This window comes from Exophiala oligosperma (genome assembly GCF_000835515.1).
Source record: "Exophiala oligosperma strain CBS 72588 unplaced genomic scaffold supercont1.14, whole genome shotgun sequence".
In the NCBI taxonomy this organism is placed as follows: Eukaryota; Fungi; Ascomycota; class Eurotiomycetes; order Chaetothyriales; family Herpotrichiellaceae; genus Exophiala; species Exophiala oligosperma.
Genome location: NW_015622831.1, coordinates 148,281 through 167,245, shown reverse-complemented (window position 1 = coordinate 167,245; position 18,965 = coordinate 148,281). Strand labels below are relative to the sequence as shown.

At 50.7% G+C, this 18,965-nt stretch overlaps 7 protein-coding genes across 8 annotated transcripts; 2 read left to right on the top strand and 5 right to left on the bottom strand.

Annotated features, from left to right (window-relative positions):
• Positions 1–21: 21 nt before the first annotated feature.
• Positions 22–1,721, bottom strand: PV06_10577 (uncharacterized protein; the record flags this gene model as incomplete). The annotated part of the gene is made up of 3 exons (XM_016412137.1): positions 22–129; positions 197–976; positions 1,029–1,721. The coding sequence occupies 3 exons, from the start codon at positions 1,719–1,721 to the stop codon at positions 22–24; spliced, it is 1,581 nt and encodes a 526-aa protein (XP_016257445.1).
• Positions 1,722–3,113: 1,392 nt separating this feature from the next.
• PV06_10576 (uncharacterized protein) lies at positions 3,114–3,510 on the bottom strand (the record flags this gene model as incomplete). Its single annotated transcript, XM_016412136.1, has 2 exons — positions 3,114–3,185; positions 3,277–3,510. 2 exons carry the CDS (start codon positions 3,508–3,510, stop codon positions 3,114–3,116), a joined length of 306 nt encoding a protein of 101 aa, XP_016257444.1.
• Positions 3,511–4,047: 537 nt separating this feature from the next.
• PV06_10575 lies at positions 4,048–5,443 on the bottom strand. 2 transcript variants are annotated; one of them, XM_016412135.1, is made up of 3 exons: positions 5,284–5,443; positions 4,983–5,160; positions 4,048–4,932 (listed from the first exon to the last, which is right to left on the bottom strand). In XM_016412135.1, the coding sequence occupies exons 2-3, from the start codon at positions 5,152–5,154 to the stop codon at positions 4,211–4,213; spliced, it is 894 nt and encodes a 297-aa protein (XP_016257443.1). In that variant the 5' UTR covers positions 5,155–5,160; positions 5,284–5,443; the 3' UTR covers positions 4,048–4,210. The 2 variants fall into 2 exon arrangements, with proteins under 2 accessions (XP_016257443.1, XP_016257442.1); XM_016412134.1 differs by having other exon boundaries at positions 4,983–5,443.
• Positions 5,444–5,899: 456 nt separating this feature from the next.
• Positions 5,900–7,109, top strand: PV06_10574 (uncharacterized protein). Its single transcript, XM_016412133.1, has 5 exons — positions 5,900–5,964; positions 6,018–6,223; positions 6,273–6,588; positions 6,648–6,800; positions 6,854–7,109. The coding sequence occupies exons 1-5, from the start codon at positions 5,922–5,924 to the stop codon at positions 7,069–7,071; spliced, it is 936 nt and encodes a 311-aa protein (XP_016257441.1). The 5' UTR covers positions 5,900–5,921; the 3' UTR covers positions 7,072–7,109.
• A 59-nt stretch (positions 7,110–7,168) lies between these two features.
• Positions 7,169–9,448, bottom strand: PV06_10573 (uncharacterized protein). The gene is made up of 3 exons (XM_016412132.1): positions 8,405–9,448; positions 8,023–8,345; positions 7,169–7,942 (listed from the first exon to the last, which is right to left on the bottom strand). Exons 1-3 carry the CDS (start codon positions 9,233–9,235, stop codon positions 7,426–7,428), a joined length of 1,671 nt encoding a protein of 556 aa, XP_016257440.1. The 5' UTR covers positions 9,236–9,448; the 3' UTR covers positions 7,169–7,425.
• Positions 9,449–10,799: 1,351 nt separating this feature from the next.
• On the top strand, positions 10,800–12,994 carry PV06_10572 (uncharacterized protein). Its single transcript, XM_016412131.1, has 2 exons — positions 10,800–11,142; positions 11,200–12,994. The coding sequence occupies exons 1-2, from the start codon at positions 10,895–10,897 to the stop codon at positions 12,746–12,748; spliced, it is 1,797 nt and encodes a 598-aa protein (XP_016257439.1). The 5' UTR covers positions 10,800–10,894; the 3' UTR covers positions 12,749–12,994.
• A 3,036-nt stretch (positions 12,995–16,030) lies between these two features.
• On the bottom strand, positions 16,031–18,167 carry PV06_10571 (uncharacterized protein; the record flags this gene model as incomplete). Its single annotated transcript, XM_016412130.1, has 9 exons — positions 16,031–16,305; positions 16,372–16,399; positions 16,454–16,822; positions 16,880–17,061; positions 17,120–17,255; positions 17,310–17,530; positions 17,592–17,700; positions 17,765–17,994; positions 18,050–18,167. The coding sequence occupies 9 exons, from the start codon at positions 18,165–18,167 to the stop codon at positions 16,031–16,033; spliced, it is 1,668 nt and encodes a 555-aa protein (XP_016257438.1).
• Positions 18,168–18,965: the final 798 nt, after the last annotated feature.

Here is an 18,965-nt window from a genome sequence, read left to right as displayed (position 1 = left end):
CAGACAAAGATCACCCCAGCATCACGATAGACTCTTCTTCCTGCTCCTCAATCGCACCTTGAAATCCTCTTGCTTGACGAACCATGCATTGTGGAGCTTCCAGGGTTTGGAAGGGTCCGCGAGTTCGAGCTGTACGTGTGCCATGTCAGTCTCCGTGCGCGGGCTCAATCGGGGAGCATCGAACGGTGGAACTTACCTCGAATCTGAGCAAAAGTGCCGGCACCAATTTGTACATCTCCAACAAGCTAATGTTCTTCCCGATGCAAGTTCGGGACCCTGCACCGAATGTGAAAATCGTATTGTCCATGACTCGTTTCTGCTCGGCCGACGCGTCGATCCACCGTCGAGGGCGGTACAGCTCGGTCTGTTCCCCGAAAAGCGAGTCTCGGTGTACCGTCCAAGCGTTACAGCCCACGATGGTCCCGGCGGGGATGAACTCGCCGCAGATGGTCACCCCGCCGGCGGGCACGATCCGCTCCAACGTCAGGCCTGCCGCTGGGTGACACCGGAGGGTCTCCTTGATGACGGCGTTGAGGTACGGCAGGTCTCGCACGTCGTTCCAGGCCAACAACCCTTCCTCGCTGGCGGGCACTTCTTTCAGTTCCTCCGTCAGCTTCTTCATGTCGCCCGGGTTTCTCAGGAGGTTGTAGAGAATGGCACGGAGGGTGATGGCCGTCGTGTCGGACCCGGCGAACATGTTGGCCACCGTCACCGCCAGCACCCGGTCGTGCGTCATGAACTCGGGGTCTTTGCGATGGGCTTCGTAGAATCTTGACAGGAAATCCCTCCGTCCCGGCTTGCCGTCAGGCCCCGTGGGGATTTTCTCTTTCCCCTCGGCCACGTCCGGTCGCGCCGCGATTCGGCTCCTGGCAAAGTTGACCACAGGTGAGTTCGAGTTCAGCAGATTGTATTTGCTCGCCGTCAGGCGAAGAGGGTTTTTGAGAAATAGCCTATCCAGAATGGGAAGTTGACCGACCTGTAACAAGTTCAGTGACATGTTGCACGGTTCAGACGGATCTTCAACTTACCACTGCTGCGTAATTGAGCAGCCATTGTAAATCCTTGATGATGTTGTCGACATCCCCCCCTCTCTCGATGAATCCCAAGCGTTTCGAATAGGTAAGCTCACCTATCACATCGAACGCGTAGTATTGCAGCCACTTGCTAAAGTCACAAACTCCGTCAGGGCCAGCTCGATCGGCGAACCTCTTCTCCAATTGATTCAAAAACTCCAGCACAGTTGAATCAACGAGAGGCTCAAATTGCACCAGCGTGCTCATGGCGTATGCATTGTTGACGGCTCGTCTCAGTTTGGCGTGGAACTTTTCATCGGTCGAAGTAAAGAGAGTCAGCAATCGTCGACCCTTGGCGATCGTCTGTTGGACAGGGTAGAATTCGGATTTTGTGAACCCAGAATTCAGGGCGTAAATGATCTGAATGGCCGCTGGGTCCGAAACCGATACTGCTCGCGGACCAAGTCGAACTAGTGGTCCATGTCGTTGATGAAGTTTGATGTGCTCCAATTCAGGCCGTCTCCGCCATACGACGAACACGCGCCATAAATCTGTGCAAGATGCCAGGAATGGACCCGGTATGCGGCTGATGCCATGGCCATATCTGTTGAAAAGAGCCTTGGTGACGACGAGAACAACCGTCAAATAGAGTAAGTACACATACGGATGTTCTTTCAATTCGGCCAGTAGTTGATCAGTCAACATCATGCCCCTGCGACCTAGTTAGAGTGATACGAGGTCGGATGTATGACACTCTCAATGAATTCAGTGTACTCGCAGTATGAAAATCACCAAGGCTCTGGAGGCTTGCCCTTTTGTCATGTCCAATCCTGGCGGAAACAACCCACTCGTTGACTTACCGACATCCATGGCCATGGGGTAAATAGAGTGTGGGGTAAGGACTTCTTTTGTCCTACTGTACGAGTACATACAACCCGAGTACACCGGAATGAACCCGCAGTTGGCGGAAATGAGACCGAGCCTATAAGAAAAGTAAGTGCCTCGAGATTTGATCGAGTGCTCTGCACTTTTATGGGTGTTGTCACTCTCAAGGTACCAAGGTTGTGACGGTTGCATTGTACAGAGTGTTCACCGAACGTGAAGGGAGACATGGCTCCAGGTAACTTGGGCGAGTACTCAACTTGAATGACCAACCAAATATATTGGAACGACGGTGAGTGTCTCCAGAGAGTGCTTTGGCGCTCGTCAATACGGCTGTCTCGGAAGGAATAAAGTATGAGTATGGGCGGAACATGCTTGGTGGAAAACACCCATCGAGACGCGCTTTTTGGGTCTGTGTAATGGCGCGCCCCGGTGCTTTGGATTATGTAGCCGTGAACTGTTTGCAGGAAATCTCACACGCACAGAGTTGTCGAAGCTTACTCTCGCGAGGAACTTCTGCTTCAAGGTGTCATGATAGGTAGAAGTCGAATATTGCACGGTCTCACGTGTGCTTGGCTGGCTGACACGTGACGGCGCCAGGATTTTGATTTTTGAGAAAGACATTACAGTAGCCAGCAACGAAAGAAATCATTTGGATGGTCTTTCGTCCAATGTCTGCCACAGGGAACGATGAGAGTCTCGGCGGTATCAATCATGCCTGACCGTGAAAAGAGATGTGTGAAGATCTTGAGAGGCATTATTCATTCTCGCTACATGGACTCTGCGTGTGATGCTACCTGGTCCTCGCACCTACCAACATCGACAGCATGACTTTCGTTCATTGATCAGAAGCGTGAGGACTTGATCCCAGACAATAGTATTGCCGAAGAAGAAATTGAAGCACATCCTTAGCCGTTCGCCGTTCTCCTAGAGTTTTCGGGTCGTTGCCATTTCCTCCAGCAATTTCCTCGCGCCGTCAAAACTCCATACGCAAAAAAAAAGGATCATCAATCAATATCTCTTCTGGGTCAGAACAATAACGTATCCATGGCTCCGAAGTTGATGTCTCCAAACGGATGCCTAGACCTACCACGATCATTGTCAGCAAATCCTGCTAGTTCTGCCCGGGACAGACTGATTTCGGAAGAAGAAAGCAAGCACCTTGCCTGTTTGCCTGTCTGTCCTACTTGAGTTGACTTTGGTCGTCGGGCTCACTGCTTACATGTTACTGGTTTTCTCAGAGTCTTTGGCTACGTCTTCCTTCGGTCCGGCTTCTTTATCGGCGTGAATCTACGTCGGGAAAAAATCAAACGGTTAGTTCTCGTTGCTGCCCATGGTTCAATCGAATACGTGAATCAAGGATTGGTGGTCTAAGGCATACATCTTGCTCGCTCACGGTGGCATTTTCTGCCGTCCAGTGTCGATTCCCTGGTCGATCGGACGACTTTTCTTGCGTCAGGGCGCTCTCTGGGTGTTTCTTCAGGTCGGCCTCTTTCTCGGCTCTCGCGATGGCGGTTGGTCTGGCACGGACAGCCGTCGTGGAGAGAGAGCGGGATATGATGCTCGGTCGACCCAGTCGCGTTCTAGCAGATGATAGGAGTACTGCTGATCTCATTGTGGAGTGGTGGTTTTGTGCTTATGTAAGTGGTATAGTTGAAGATATGTCTGCAAGTATTGGTAGAGTGTTTACTGAAAAGTGTCTCCAGGTGTCTCGGTTTCAGTGTTTGGAATGTTTTGAAGAAGTGATAAAAAAAGAGGTAGAATAAACCAGGTGCTTCTTCGAAGCCGTCCGCACGAGTCACATTATATAACAATTTTCCTTTTCGGTCTTCTGAGATGGGTCTGACCTCTAGAAAGGTCTGATGTCCGAGAGAAGTCCATTGTTGTGTGTGGTGTTCGGGGTCTGGGTGGTGTGACGGCCAAACACCGTCATCTTCCGATAGTCGCCTATTGGACCTGCGGGCAAAACGCACCAGCGAGACCCTCTCAGACCACCTACAGATACCTACAAATACCTCCACGGAGTGCCTGGAGGAGATTCATCGTGGGCACATCACGGGGAATTCATTTCCTTGCCGACATCTCCCGTCCGAGCAAGTAATTTCATGAGGGGCGCAGTGGTTGCGGGCTTTTGGAGGAGAAAATGCATGGTGGGGTACACAGCTTCTGGGATCATTCGTAAATATCTCGTGCCGACTCCGTACAGATGGTGGGACAATCCTACAGTCCACCAATAATTCCACCTTGACCTATAACAATATAAATATATGCGTGCTCTGAGACTGACCACCATCAGCTCAAAATCTTTCTTCGAATCACATCAAATTCAGAAAAGCCATCATTCCACCGAACAACGCCCCCGACTCAATACCCATTTTCCCAGCTGCACCTGTGTTTGTTGCAGACGCCGCCGAACCTGCTGCGGTTGAGCTGGCGGTGCCGCTTAATGTCGTTGAAGCCTCATTTGACTCGGTCCGAGAAGCCGGAACACTCGCAGCGGTCGAGGAAGGCATTATACTGGGACCAGGGCCAGAAGTAATCATATCTCCATTCCCACCGGGGTATGTCCCACCTCCTGCGGCAGTGAAGTCTTGCGGTACCTGGGTTTCATTGCTGGCATAGTAGTACATAGCCGCTGCCGGACTCTGACCCAAGTTTGTTTCTTCCAGAAATCTTGTGACATTGAAGTTCGTTCGGTTCGTAGCACCGATTCCCTCAAAGCTAGATGGGAAGGAGAAGTTTTCGTGTTGGAAGAAAGCGTAGATGAGGTAACGATGGGCGGAGGAATTAGTAGGAGGAGCAGGCCCGATGTAAGGAACTCGTGGGGTCGTGGTATTCATGAGACGGCTTGTGCCCTCGGATGACATGGGCGCAGCCGTCATATCAGTCTGTAACCAGTGCAGGAGGAACCGGAGGTTGGGGTTCGAGGGGTATCTCGCATCTGGATCGACCATGAAGAGGACGTAGGAGCCATTGTAGCCTGCAAGCGACTCGTATTTGGCAGTCTCGAGGGCAACGGTGGGCTCGTTGGCAGCGACTATCATCTATGAGTGAGCAATTCGCGATAGCAGCCGATCGCACACTTACTGCCTACACCAAAGAGCTCCGCTTCTGTAACCACGACTGATTTCCCTCCATCTTGATAGGTAATGGAAAGCTCGGTATGGTTTGGTGCTTCGGGGAAGCCAAAGTCAGGCGGTGGAATGGCCAGAGCGGGAGCAGCGCTCAAGAGGAGGCAGGATAGAAGACGGTAATACATGGTTTCCTGTGATGAGAAGGTAGAAGAATATCTCTAGGAGCTTACCGAGAGGCATAGAGATATCTGGATACTCCTGTCGAGAATAGATGTGTAGACATGGAGGGTGGATGGTTGAAAAGAGGTACCTACATGGCTGTTACACGGTCATTGCAAACTGCGCCGCATGAGACTCGCGTTCGTAGACGTCATTGCCAGTGTTTGGGATTGAAGGCGAACGAAGTTTCACAGAGTGTCGGAAGTCCGTCTGACCCTTGCATTGCCCAGACTTCGCAGCTTGGTTCATCGGACCTGTCGCTGTCAATGGTGAGACTCCAAAGAACAGACTTGAAGAAGATGAAGATAGATTCACGGACACAGCATACGCTATTCCTAATTAGGATCATATCATCTCTCTCACCATCCTCAACAGTCTTCCAACTGATTCGCGATATACTGAACTATTGAACTTCCTGTCGGTGTACGGACACACGACGCATCCCTCCTCACGGGATACCTTGCCATTCACCAGCGGATTCTCAATCAATTGCTCCGCATATATCTCTCCACACGCTGGCGGGGAAGATATTATCACTGTTTATGGAACAGAGCAGAGGTGGTCACATCCTATTCCACGGTTGCGTTCCGCAGTTTATAACAACAGGTTTGTAATCAGGAGGTTTGTGTTTGAATATACTGCGTTACTAGTCTTAAAGCTTTGTTGAGCAACAGACACTCTCAACGATCCATCGAAACTGACCTACCTTCTACCGGAGAGAGTCGACTTGGCAATGGCGAAGAGAATATTAGTTACCGGGGCCACTGGGAACCAAGGTTGCCCCCAATTCAACGTTGACCGGGTCGACATCGCTGATTGGGTTACACAGGAGGTTCTGTTGCCAAGCTACTTCTCAAGTACCCAGACCAATATGTAGTGCGCGCCCTTACGCGAGACCCCAGCTCGCCAGGAGCGAGAAGCCTCTCCAATGCTGGGGCAGAGGTTGTGAGAGGCGACTTAACGGATCCATCAACGTTACCTGCTGCGTTTGATGGATGCTGGGGTGCATTTGTCGTCACCAACTTTTATGATTCTGTCAGTAGATCAGTCCGGCTGTATAACTTATTGACCGACGGCGACCCAGACCATCACGGATGACCCAGCCAGTGAGGAAGAGCAGGGCAAGAATGCCGCCAAAGCCGCTCTCGCCGCCGGGGTGCAGTGCTTTGTGTGGAGCACACTACCTAGCTCGTTGAAGATATCTGGCGGCAAAGTCTGCTGTGAGATTTACGAAGGAAAACACCGCGTGGACGCATTCATCGAGAGCATCGGGCTTCCTGCTACTTTCGTCTACACGGGCAACTTCTACGAGAACATGATCTTCAGAGGACACGTGAAAAGGAGTCAGGATGGCAAATGCCTAGAGTTCAGGCAGCCCATTATCGCAGAAAATACGAAACGTGCGTTTCCGCGTTGAGAGATGAGTTTTGATTGACGACTGACGGCTACTGGCACATAGTGCATATGCTCTGGGTCCAACGAGATCTATCAGCTGTTGTTAAGGCGGTCCTGGACAACTGGGAAACAAAAAGAGCCGACTTGCTACACCAGCATCTCTACGCCATGGATGCTATACACACCCCAAGCGAGGTTTGCGCGACCATCGAAAGAGGTGAGTGGTTCACGACTGGTGGTCGATCTTGGTGACGATGGCTGATTGAGTAGTGGCTGGAGTTCCTACCAAATATGTCATCCTTCCCAAGACAGGTAACGAGTCCCGTGATATCATGTTCAATCTGTACAACGAGACCGGTACGTATCCGGGGGTGAAGCTGCCTGACCCAAAAGTGCTGGACCTTGGGGTCAAGCTACACAGTCTGGAGCAGTTCGTGCGAGAAGATTTAGTGCCGTACCTCAAGTCAACAGGTGACTTGGAATCATAGTCCATGCTCCGGCGTGGCTTCGAGCCCGATGATGCCCGACAGATCTATGTACCTCGGGTATATTAAGGTCTCCAGGGATGCATGAATCCAATGTTGGGAAAAATTTTAATATGATATTTATTTACGTGCCAGTCAAAATGATTCTAGTTGTCATAAAATACACAAAGCTTGGAAATATGTACGATGCAGATTCAATTTTCCCCCTTTCCAAATAATGCAAAGATGATGCTCAGCGCCCAATACCTCCTGTCGTCGATTCAGAACGCGCGTCACTCGTAATTTCTTCATGTTCTCTGAAGTTTTGGTATTTCATTCCACCTTTATTTTAGGAGGGGCATGTTTTATACCAGAAGTTCAGAACCATTTCGGTAACATTGTCGAAAGAATTTCAACCTCTTCCAGGATTCTGCGAAATGAGTCTTGGAAAACGCGGTCCGAGTAGTAGAATCGGACCAGCCAAGCTCGCACCTGAAGCCAGTCACGCGGCTGAAGGGTTTGAGTCACTCTGACTAGAGCCGCCACGAACCAAGGACGCTCCGGTTCGCCGAAACTCATGTGGGCTCCGACAAACAAGACCCAGAGCAGGGCGTCGTGGGCCGAACCCCAGCACGACCGCAGGTCTGTCGCTTCGAGCGCGTTCTTGAGGTCCTGGACGAGGCCGCGTGCTATCTTGCTGCTCGGCTGAATGACGTTGTAGTGTGCGTTGGAGTACGCTATGAGACCCTGTCGGCAGGCTTCTTGGATCGGTCGGTGGGTGCCGTAATGGTCAAAGGGATACGAGAGGAGACGGTGGTCTACATTGACTCGTTTGATACTGATGTGTCTTTTTCCGACCGCAGGGAAGTCCTGCATTCCAATTTGTTCGAAACATCTATTTGGTTTTCGGGAGTCAGACACAGAACACGACAAGTGGGTAACATTTACGAGTTCCAAAAAGGTTCAGAAACTTACACCCAGGCCCTCCGTGTGTCGTGCAAGAGCTTCCAGAATTCGTCATCAAAATATTCTCTCATGTGGGATTCCAAAAGTCCCTCGCCGAGTTTGGCGATGCTCGGCTCGCTTTTGGCGAGCACTTGGAGGAACTGTTCGTCGGTGAGTGGCATGTCGTCCTTGACCATGGGAAGAAGTGGCTTCGTCCCGGTTCTGATTGCCCGCCAATATGACCCGACCATGATGGCCTCGATGGCCTTTCGTTGGACGCCGTCAAACCCTCCCCTGAGCTCCAAAAGTCTTTTGACGCCGTCGAGATGTACACATTCATCACCCGCAAAGATCTGGTCATTCACATGTTAGTGAATGCAGGGAATGATGACACAGATAACTTAAAACATACCTCTTGCCAAAGTAAAAAATGCACTGCGATCAGGGTCGATGGGCTGGCAGCTTTCTTCGGGTCCGCGAGGGCTTCGTTGAGTGCCTGGATCGCTTTGATACGGTAATGTACACGTTCTTGCGTCAGGTTTCGTCTCGAGTTGGGGCCGAAGCCGACCACCGAGACCTGTTCGATATCGTACGCCATGCACCCTATCAGGGCATACATCAAGGCGGGTTCCGAAGCCGTAAGGGGCACTAGCCACGAATTATACTCTTCTCGCTCGCTCTGGACCGGCTCAACCGCCGGCATGATTGTCGTGAAGTAGTACATGAAGATGTTCTCCATTTGTGGAACCATTTGGAATTTGCCACTCTGGAAGGGGTCGATCCGGAGGGAGTCTAGGTACGTCCGAATACTGGGGGCCTCGTAGTCCTGAGACGGACTGATGGTCGTGGTGAGACTCGCGCTTTGAGGCCACGACGACGACGCCCGGGGACTATTCATCATCGATCCAAGCGTCGATTCACTCAGAGGAGTCAAGGCTCCCGGGAGCACCGTCATCGATGATGGGGTTCGGACTTTGCGGGATGAAGATGGCTCCCTTTGACGAGCCTGTCTCCGTTTCATGAACGCATTCTGCTGAGCGCGTCGGTTGATCTCCCGGTGGTCCGGTTTAACATCGTCTTGTGCCGAGTTGGTAGAGTGCGGGATCCATAAGAGATTCATCTGAGGACTTTCCTTGATCTCCGGCGTGGCGCTGGGCGTGCGAACTTGGCGTGCCGGCGGTGCGTATCCATCTTCCGAGCCATCGTTCCCCGATAGCATTTTCTCAGGAGGCCTGAATGGCATGATGGTTGTTGGAGCGCGTTGGAAGCACTCTGATCATACTGGCCTCGGCCTACACCAGCTGACGGTTATTGCAGCGTTACGTGGCGGCGAATGAAAGCCGCAATGAACGGGCACACTTCGTCCCCGCCGACGTCGATAGAATTGAAACCGTATCAGATCCTGACTCAGGGGGGAAGATGTCTATGTATCTCGGCGCATGTTCGATCCGGCAAGTTGCCCTCAAGTTTTGAAGTCTGAATTTGCTATTTGGTGGCGTGCGATAAAGTTCATGGCTTTTGGTTCTAGACGTTGCGCCATGGATGATTAGGTAATTTCGTAGTCATCGCCACTTCCCCAATTTCCGTGTTCAATTGCCGGCTTCACCAAATCTTATTGTATGCACTATTCGATCTCGAATCTTTCGGTCATATTTGGATGAGCCACAAACTGAACGACGATACCTACGGTCCTCAGTCGCATATTTACCTTTCTTGCCTTCGAATGCATTCACTTTTCCCTTACCTTCATGGCAGGCTCCCTTCGACCAGTATATGGCCATTTCACTTTCACGGCCTTGGGTGAAGTATCTACGGGAACGCCGAAGGGTGCGTTGCGCCTTTTACTTACGCAGAAACGCCTATATTAAAAATCTCGTCGAGGCATCCGGTCGAAGGCAGAATGGACCCTTAGCGGACTCGCTCCATGAGAGGTACGGAAAAGGGTTGCCGGCAAAACCGACATACCATACAGCAAGACTCGGGAATGTATCAAATCGACCTATACAATACGTGCTATCCTCGATACAATGGGTTTCTTTCGCCTCTGTGGGGTTCTTTGCTATCCACGGGTCTGGGCCATTCATGTGTGGTTTCTGTTCTTCGGTTCCCGTTCCTGTCTGTCGAAGTTCACCCTTCTTTCAGACCACCTACTAGCCTTTGCCGCACTCGCAAGCGACCATCGGAACCCCACCGACAAAATAATTCACCCGAATTCGTCATTCCGCGGGCAAAAACTGCGACACACTAGAGGCTTGCGTGGCCTTGTAGGAAGGAGACTTGACACACGAGGCCTTTAGAATTTCTATTTTGTGTCGTCTTGCACCACATGGTCAATCCGCGCTTACTTTATATCGCCTTGGTCGTTACCGATTCCAGAGGCTCGATTTATGTCAACAGCAGACTATGCACAGACCCATGGGGCATCGCCCACGACCACGTGCAGAAATTTGCAACTGTGATGTTGAATTCGTGATCTGTGCTTTGGCCTTCCACGCTAAGATAGCATGTTCGATAGCAACCTCTGGATCCTCGACCAAAGCGGCTCTATTTCTATCCAATCGCGATATACTGGATGGGTCGAGCCATGTAAAAAGTACCACCTCAGAATTTCTGGGCCATCAAATCTCATCTGATAAGCCTTGTGGTACTCCTCTTGGGCAGGCTTAGCTGCGCCTTCGGGCCACTTGGGGCTGACTCGCTCACTCCTCGCGTGGGAATATACCTCGTTTGTCTCCATCAAATACCCGGCGATGCTTCTCGATCAGGAGATTAGATATGATAAAAATTTTTATCTTCCCGCCTGCTATATAGCCTGGCTGAATCTTCGCTTCTCGACTGCAGGATCAACAGACTTGTCGCGCCTGGTACACTGGAACGTACGTCGCTCTTCAGGATTGCAAAGATGAGGTTCCGACTCCCTTCTTCCTTGATGCCAGGCTCAGAAAAGCCTGAACAGGATGGACACAATGACCAAGGTCATTACCCCGAAGACAAGCAGCCCATGGACAAAGAAGCAACTTATACTGGAGGCCCAACTCCTTCAGAGAGTGATGGCGAGACTCCCAAAACTGAGCTTCAACATGGTGTCGCCAGCGTGGAAGCCATGACAGAAGTCTGGACCAGGAGAGATCTACTCCTCGCCTACGGAATGTAAGTTCATTTCTTCTCAGAGTTATAAAGAAGATCGCCGACTAACGTCCCCGTCAGGATCTGGATAGTTGAATTCATACTTGCGTTCTCCTCGGGTATTGTTAGTACCTTGACGCCGTATGTAACAAGTTCATTTGAACTTCATTCTTTGACCGCAACTACTGGCATACTCGCCTCTTTAATTGGGGGTCTTTTTAAGATTCCCTACGCCAAAATTCTCGATATCTGGGGCCGACCCCAGGCATTCTTGATCATGATTGCGTCTATTACCCTCGGACTGATCATGATGGCTGGCTGCAACGGCGTCAAGACCTACTGTGCCGCTCAAGTCTTTTACTCGGTCGGTTCGACGGGCATTGATTTTTCCTTGACCATCTTCGTGGCCGATACGTCAAAATTGAGAAACAGAGCTTTCATGATCGCCTTTATATCATCACCATACCTAGCCACCACCTGGGCATACGGACCAGCTGCGAGCAGCGTCCTAAGTACCATTGGCTACAGATGGGGCTTCGGGATCTGGGCCATTGTGCTTCCTGTCACTTGTGCACCACTCTGTGCGCTTTTCTGGTACAATCAGCAAAAGGCCGCTAAGATGGGTCTCATCCCTGCCCGACCAAGCCGAGGCACAGCCTACGAGACTCTGATTTACTACTTGAGAGAGTTTGATGTCATCGGTCTTCTGCTCATTAGCACAGGACTGGCGCTTTTTCTGTTGTCATTCAGCTTGTATTCGTACCAAGCCAACGAGTGGCGCTCTCCACTTATCATCTGCTTCATCATCATTGGGGGTTTACTCGTCATCGCCTTCGGACTATATGAGAAGTATCTTGCGCCTGTTACTTTCATTCCATGGTCCTTGCTTAAGAACCGTACCATCATCACTACTTACATCATGGCCGCCAGCATCTACGTCGCCTGGTACATCTGGGACAGCTATTTCTACTCCCTCAACATTGTCCTGTTCAGACAATCAATCACACAAGCGACATACATTGGCAACATCTACACCATTGGATCCTGCTTCTGGTCTCTTGTTATTGGTATCTGCCTGAAGGTCAATGGTCGCATCAAATGGTACGCGCTCTTTTTCGGCGTGCCCATGACAATCCTCGGTGTCGGTCTCATGATTCATTTCCGTCAACCAGGGGTTCACATTGGTTACATTGTCATGTGTCAGATCTTCGTTGCCTTCGGCGGCGGCACCCTTGTCATAGCTGAGCAGATGACTGTCATGGCTGTTTCTACACATCAACACATTCCTGCCGTTTTGGCCATGGAAGGACTGGTGGCATACGTTGGAAGCTCGATCGGACAGGCGATTGCCGCCGCCATGTGGACCGGTATCTTTCCGCAGAAGCTGTTAGAGTATCTTCCAGCCAGTGCTCAGCCGGATTTTGCCAGTATCTATGGTGATTTGACGGTCCAAGCTAGCTATCCTGTGGGAAGCCCAACGAGAATTGCCATCGACAAGTCTTACGGTGATACTCAACGGCTCATGCTGATCGCGGCTACCAGTCTATACACCATCACTTTGGTTTCTACAGCGTTGTGGAAAGATATCGATGTCAAGAAGATGAAGCAGCGGGAGAAGGGCTTGCTCTAGATGTTCTGCCACCTGGATGGTGCACCGCAAATGACGAAGGCTTTTACTACCCATCAAGGTAGCCATCCTCGTGCGACCATTGATATTCAAACTGGACTACAATACACTGACAGGTAAGGCCCTCGGGACTATAAAGACCTCTGAGTAGTTCGTTGTCTCAAGGAAAGGGAAGCAAATGAATGGTTGCGATAATCTCTCACGGTATATTCTAGTATATATTCCCAGTCGATAATATATTCATTCCCAGAAGTATAAGGACTACTTTATAGTTTTGCCAGAATCTGCCCTGCATCACCACTGCCCATGACAATCTCATTGTTCTTGTAGTCCGGGTTGAAAGTCACTTTGTTCAAGGGATTCAGCACATGTGCTCGGTGGAACAGGTCTTCATATACTCTTCCATCATATCGACCGAGAGCACTATAACAAGAACATCGTTAGTTGAATTACTCGCCTCGTTGACAGTGTTCATTAGTTGGCTGTTACCTGTCCAGAAGATAATCCGGCAATGCCCATGCGTCTACAAGCCTCACAGCATGTGGCCGGATCTTAGTCATGAGCGCAAGGACAGTGCCAGAAAGTCCATTTAGCTCTACTGAGCTCACTGCTCCTGAGTTTTGAAAGTCTCGACTCTCCGTGTCCATGGTTTGAAAAGCGAATAGGCGGAATAGATCCGTCAACGTCTCACGAGTGGTGGGCGGTAGTGATTGCACTTCGGATGAAGAGATGGCGTCGTAGAAATTGGACACCAGCATTGCTTGCGAATATGCTGTGAGGGACTTTGTAAGCCGAACGTACTGAAAATGGCCCATCAGGGGGATTAATCACATACCACGACTCAACTTGTGGAAATCTATCAGCAGACTATTCCACGGTCGTTTCTGAACTTCCCGAGTATCATACGCCCGGAAAGCCTGTGAGGTGGACAGGGGTTAGAAAATAGTTCCGCATGCCACCTGCGGGAGTTTTGTGCTCTTCTGGTACTTACCAACCATGACATACGCCAATTGAAAGCATCGACAACCGCAGCATTATTCTCCATCACGTTGAATTTTGGTTCCTTCCCTCGAGAAGACAGATAGCTTTTCAGGTGTTCCTCTGTCTTGTTAAGAGCTCGACTCTTCAAGGAATGCGCTCGCTCTTTGGCCTTCTTGATCAGGTACTGCGCGACCTGTTGGGTGATCATCCAGTTGTCGCCTTCGACCGTGGGCTTGGAGAGGTAATCGGCGTTCAGCTGGACCAAGCCTGTGCCGCCGCCGTAACCGTGGCCGCCCATCGCCCGTCGACACGTCTCGACGCCGTTGGCGGCGAGTTCCGTCGCGAGACTCTTCAGTCCTGCCGACGTGGAGTGTAGCTCGGCCAGAGTCGCGAGGTCGGCATCTTGAGAGACCCTGTCGCCGTCGGTCGTGCCGCTGCCGCCGCCGCCGTTGTTCCTGGTCCGTTCGTACAGCCTGCGCATGGCGAGACCGCTATAATGAAGGGCGAAAGTGGTGGCAAGCAGTGGCAAGATTCTGATCTGGACCGTCGAATAGTCCAAGACAGACATCTCCGGCCCGTTTTTGTCTGAATCGTCACGGTCGTGGAATTGACGGCGTATGGAGAGATAGCGCACAGCGACCGTGACGGCCCTCGCGAGGACTAGCCGAGCGTGCATGGCTATGACGGAGCGACCTCTCGTCAGTTGGCCGTAGAGAGCACCTGGGTTCTTGGACTTGGTAAACTGTCCCGTCACAGGGTCGAGTTGCGAGTATCTTGATAGGAGAGCACTGTGTGGTATTCTGCAATCCGGCCTTGTCAGTAGAGAAACTCCCTCTCTTTTTCCAACATAATATCAGAGACGTACCTGTGATGATCGAAGAGCATGTAAGCGTTATCCATTGGCGCATAGCCATATTTGGGTCCAATATCACCGACGATGATCGATTTCGGAGGTTGATGTGTCTTCATATCTCGAACCTGAACAATGAAGGGAACGGGGCCATAAGATGTGTATTTGGGGTCTGATCCCTCGCCGTCGGGAATCAAGAGCTGTGCAACTACAACGGCGTGAGTGGCCGTTCTGCCCAACGTCCCGTTCCACCATTTACTGGCTGTCAGATGCGGACTGTGGAGGATGAAGTCCTGCGTTTTCGGATCCCATCGCGCTTCGGTCTCTATGCCCCTGACGTTGCTACCGTGTCCTAGCTCCGTCTGGGCGTAGGCGCCAATGACTTCCCAGGAGGCGATCTTCGGCATCCAATACGCCCGCTGTTGGTCGCTGGTCTGCTCTCTCATGGCCGCGGTGAATAGTGAGATGTGTAGGTGATATGGCTGCACGTCGTCGACCAAGTACTCGGCCATGACGAAGTCTTCCTCGTCCCAGCCATGGATGTCTTGTAGCTGGCGTAGTCTCTTCCCTCGAGCAAGACCCAGCTTGTACCTATCTGGTCGGGATAGATTTGCTTGTTGAGACTTGTCGAATATCTTCTCCTTGGTGATGATGTCCAGGAGACGCTTCTGTCTCGCGAGGTATACCTTGCCATGGAGGTATTCGCCCAACTGATCGGTGTTGATGTCAGATCGTCCTCGCTCCCACTTAATGACGGTGGCACCAACTGGTGGAGCCGGGCGAAGGTGACGACTGAAGTCTGAAGCCATATCCCGCAGTGTATACGTGTGAATTGGTTCCGAACTGGTGCGTGGCAGTGGTCGTGGTCACTTCGGCCTCAGAGAGTGTCGTCTAAAGTATGAGAACCTCGAATAGCCCCGGGTATTTGTCTATGGGTACAGCAACTTAGTACAGAGCGAGATCAGTGCTGTAAGTGGCCAGACTCTTTGTCTTGTGCGCAGTAATATCATCATGCCATTCTGTAAAGCTAGTCGTAAGTATTGTGGCGTCGGCTGCTCGGAATTTCGTGATTCCTCGGCCAAATACTAATGGAAGCTGCCTGAATAGGAAATTTCCGAAATCCCCAGGGGGTCATGGCAGCACCGACGGTAAGGTCACTACAGAGTTTGACTTGGGACTAAATAGCGAGCAGTGTGAAAGCCTATGCAGGAGATACTACGTATATGTGATAGATTTCCGGTGAACAACCATCGTTCATTTTAATCTCATCCGAGAATACCTATTCTCCACGCTCTAACTCGTGATAATCGCCCCTCGTCACTACTGTGCTCGCATTTTGTAGAGACCAAAGGATCCGTACACATGGACTACAGTGCCTACTACCTTAATAAATATATATATGTGTGTGTGTATGTGTATACCCTTTTCTGCCATAGTGTCTGTTCATGTTTGTATTAATGCTTGGTTTGTCCTTCCATTGGGATCTCCTCGACATGTTTGGGAGCCTCAACGTCAACCTTATTTTCAATCATATTTTGTTCGTGAAGACGAGCCATGGCAGCTGCAGAAATCATAGAGTGCTCGGCGTCTTCCATGGCTCTCAGTGGCATCGCGTGACCGGTCTTCTTCTTGCGAGATCGAGCTTCCATGAGGAGCCAAACGGGAAGCGACGCGAAGCTAACTATTGTGAAAGCGATTGTTGAGCAAGCGGCCGAGAAACCAGGAACATCTTGAATGAGTCAGTATCACATATACTTTAAATGAAAGCGGTGACTGTTGATGATGGGGAACTTACACCATGGTGCATCTCTGCTTGGGAAGATCTAGAAACCAATGTCAGCCGATGGCGATATGAACGGGAAATTTTGAATGCTCACCTGTGGTCCAATGATGCTGGCAATTGACAGAGAGGCAACAGCAATCGCACCACCGACAGCTTGCTCTGACGCACCATAGAGCGTACAACTTCGGTAGCTGAGCGCCGCCGGCTGTGCGATCGACACAAGGTTTCCCAAGAATGCGAGGCCGTACAAGGAAATCGGTTTGATTCCACTGAAGCTCTCATGAGAACCCACATACGTCCAGACCGCAAAGCACGGAATTGCACCCATTGCGGGGAGGATGTAATGCCACATTCGCTCTCGAGTCCAGTCAGAGTGCCATGACCATACGGCGTAGCAAACGATGGCGGCGAAGTAAACGGCTGAAGTGTATTCATTTGCTTTTGTGCTTGAGAATTTTGCAAACTTCAAAAGGTCAGCTTGGATGTCAATGAACACCGGAGAGACTGTGGAACGTACCACTTTGAGGATAGTTGGCAAGAATGTTCCTAGCGCCACCGCCACGATCAAGAGACAGATGTATGACACGAAAAACACATAGGTGGAAGGTCGTTTCATAACAGCGACAAATGCTCGCCATTCCCATGTGACATCGGTGCTGCGTGTGGCGCCTCGACCGAATCTGTTGATAGCAATGTGACGCTCTGCATGACTAATTAGCCAAGGCACCATACGATAATGTTCCATGCATGTGCGGCTCACCTCGGTCTGTCAATGCTGGTGATGTCTCGGGAAAGGTTAAAAGAAGGAAGTAGACTGGGACGGCCATGATGATTGGTAGCAGACCCTCAATGATAAAGAGCCACCGCCAGCTTTCGAGACCCGCTCTTCCATCAAGCTATACTACTCGTCAGCTATTGTTTTGGCATTCAGACCAAGGACTCGCTCATACATGGTCAATAGCAACGGCAAGGAAACCACCAACACCAGACGCCAGGGCATTTGCAGCGTGGAAAATGCCAATACGCCAGGCTCGCTCAGTTGGCTTATACCAGAAGCTGAAGTACATGATTGTTGTAGGTACAACACCGGCTTCTGGAACACCCAGGAAAAACCGGGCTGCTAGGAGACCGTCATAGTTGTGTACTGCAGCCATGGTCATGACAATGGTGCCTGTGTAGGTAGGCAGAGGTTAGTTTGTACCCAATAGGTATTGTAAAGTTCAGTATCTTACCAAAAAGCGCCATGATGACTGGGAAATATTTCTTCGCGCCGAACCTCTTCATGAGGAGATTGGAAGGCATCAGGAGGACAGTGACCATGAAGTAGGTGATCGAGACGGCCTTTGGGGTTATTTGTCAGAACACTATGACTGAAAACCTACTCCCATATCGAATTTGAACGTACCCAGTTGAAGTCCGTGCCTTTTAGATGCAAACTCTCTTCGAAGCTATGACTTGTGCCCGCCTGCATGATATTGACGAAACCCATGTTGGCACGATCCAGGTAAGCGAGGAAGTAAACGATGCAGCATGGCAACAGAACACGAAGGTCGATCTTTCTGACCAAAGCTGCCTCTTCAGCTGCGTCCCAGTCTTGGATGGCAGCAACATGCTCTACACGATCTTGACTGCTGTCTGTTCAAGATATCAGAGTTCAATACCACAATAGTAAAGAGAAACAGATACTCACCGTGTATACCATCCACCGTCTTTGGCCACATGGCACGTCGAAGGGACCATCCGCCGATGAGAACACCCTCGGCCTCGACTGCCTCCCTAGCATTGCTAAAAGCTGTAAAACCCAACATCCTGGCAGAGTCCAACCAATTTTCTGTGACCTCAGCTGAGACTGATGGAACACAGACGAAAGATCGAGAGGAATGGTGTGACTTGTTGTATGACTTCGGCCTGATAAGGACACTCCATGACTATCCCCGTGGGGTTCCATGTCTCGGTTATACTCTGTGGTGCTGTAGACCCTGTAATTGGTCGTGGAAGGGGCGTGTGAGGAGAACCTGGAGAAATGCTTACCATTCATCCCTCTTTTCGGCAAAATCATCTCGGTCCTTCTGGATGAGGCAATTATCATGGGTCCGTATGAGGCGAAGCTAGTCTCAGACATTTCTCCAACGTTGAAATATTTCGTTATGCAAACCAAGACATATATGCATAACGGAGGAGGAAAGGGTCATACGACTGCAACTTGGCAAAACAGCACAGTTTGTCACGTCGACCATGGAAAAGAAATACCAGTACATTACCGTCGAACAGAAAGGGGGTGAGGGTATCTATGTCATCACCCTGTGCAAACCTCCAGAGAACCGACTCAATGTTGATTGCTGTCAAGAGTTGATACACGCGTATCACAGCATTCAGCGCGCATTGGGGTCCGACTCTGAGGGCGCTGTGATTCTGCGTGGAGATAATGCCAAGTTCTTCACCACTGTACGTCGAAGTGTACGTCGGTTACTCGAGTATCGATTGACAATATACTAGGGTCTCGATCTTGATGAACGGGAGCGGAATATGTTTGCATCCAGCGATGGCTTCTACCCAGTAAGTCACTGTCCATCTCATGATACTAGTCGCTGAATGGCGTGTGTGTA

What these genes read in the sequence shown, in the direction of transcription:
- PV06_10575 (XM_016412134.1), bottom strand. Translation starts at nt 5,154, where the DNA reads ATGTATTACCGTCTTCTATCCTGCCTCCTCTTGAGCGCTGCTCCCGCT. An exon ending in GGAGCTCTTTGGTGTAGGCA is followed by an intron (nt 4,933 to 4,982) that starts GTAAGTGTGCGA and finishes CATAGATGATAG; the next exon opens with TCGCTGCCAACGAGCCCACC.
- PV06_10574 (XM_016412133.1), top strand. Translation starts at nt 5,922, where the DNA reads ATGGCGAAGAGAATATTAGTTACCGGGGCCACTGGGAACCAAG. An exon ending in CGGGGCCACTGGGAACCAAG is followed by an intron (nt 5,965 to 6,017) that starts GTTGCCCCCAAT and finishes TGGGTTACACAG; the next exon opens with GAGGTTCTGTTGCCAAGCTA. An exon ending in TATCGCAGAAAATACGAAAC is followed by an intron (nt 6,589 to 6,647) that starts GTGCGTTTCCGC and finishes ACTGGCACATAG; the next exon opens with TGCATATGCTCTGGGTCCAA.
- PV06_10573 (XM_016412132.1), bottom strand. Translation starts at nt 9,235, where the DNA reads ATGCCATTCAGGCCTCCTGAGAAAATGCTATCGGGGAACGATGGCTCG. An exon ending in ATTTTTTACTTTGGCAAGAG is followed by an intron (nt 8,346 to 8,404) that starts GTATGTTTTAAG and finishes GTGAATGACCAG; the next exon opens with ATCTTTGCGGGTGATGAATG. An exon ending in GACACACGGAGGGCCTGGGT is followed by an intron (nt 7,943 to 8,022) that starts GTAAGTTTCTGA and finishes AAAACCAAATAG; the next exon opens with ATGTTTCGAACAAATTGGAA.
- PV06_10572 (XM_016412131.1), top strand. Translation starts at nt 10,895, where the DNA reads ATGAGGTTCCGACTCCCTTCTTCCTTGATGCCAGGCTCAGAAAAGCCT. An exon ending in CTACTCCTCGCCTACGGAAT is followed by an intron (nt 11,143 to 11,199) that starts GTAAGTTCATTT and finishes CGTCCCCGTCAG; the next exon opens with GATCTGGATAGTTGAATTCA.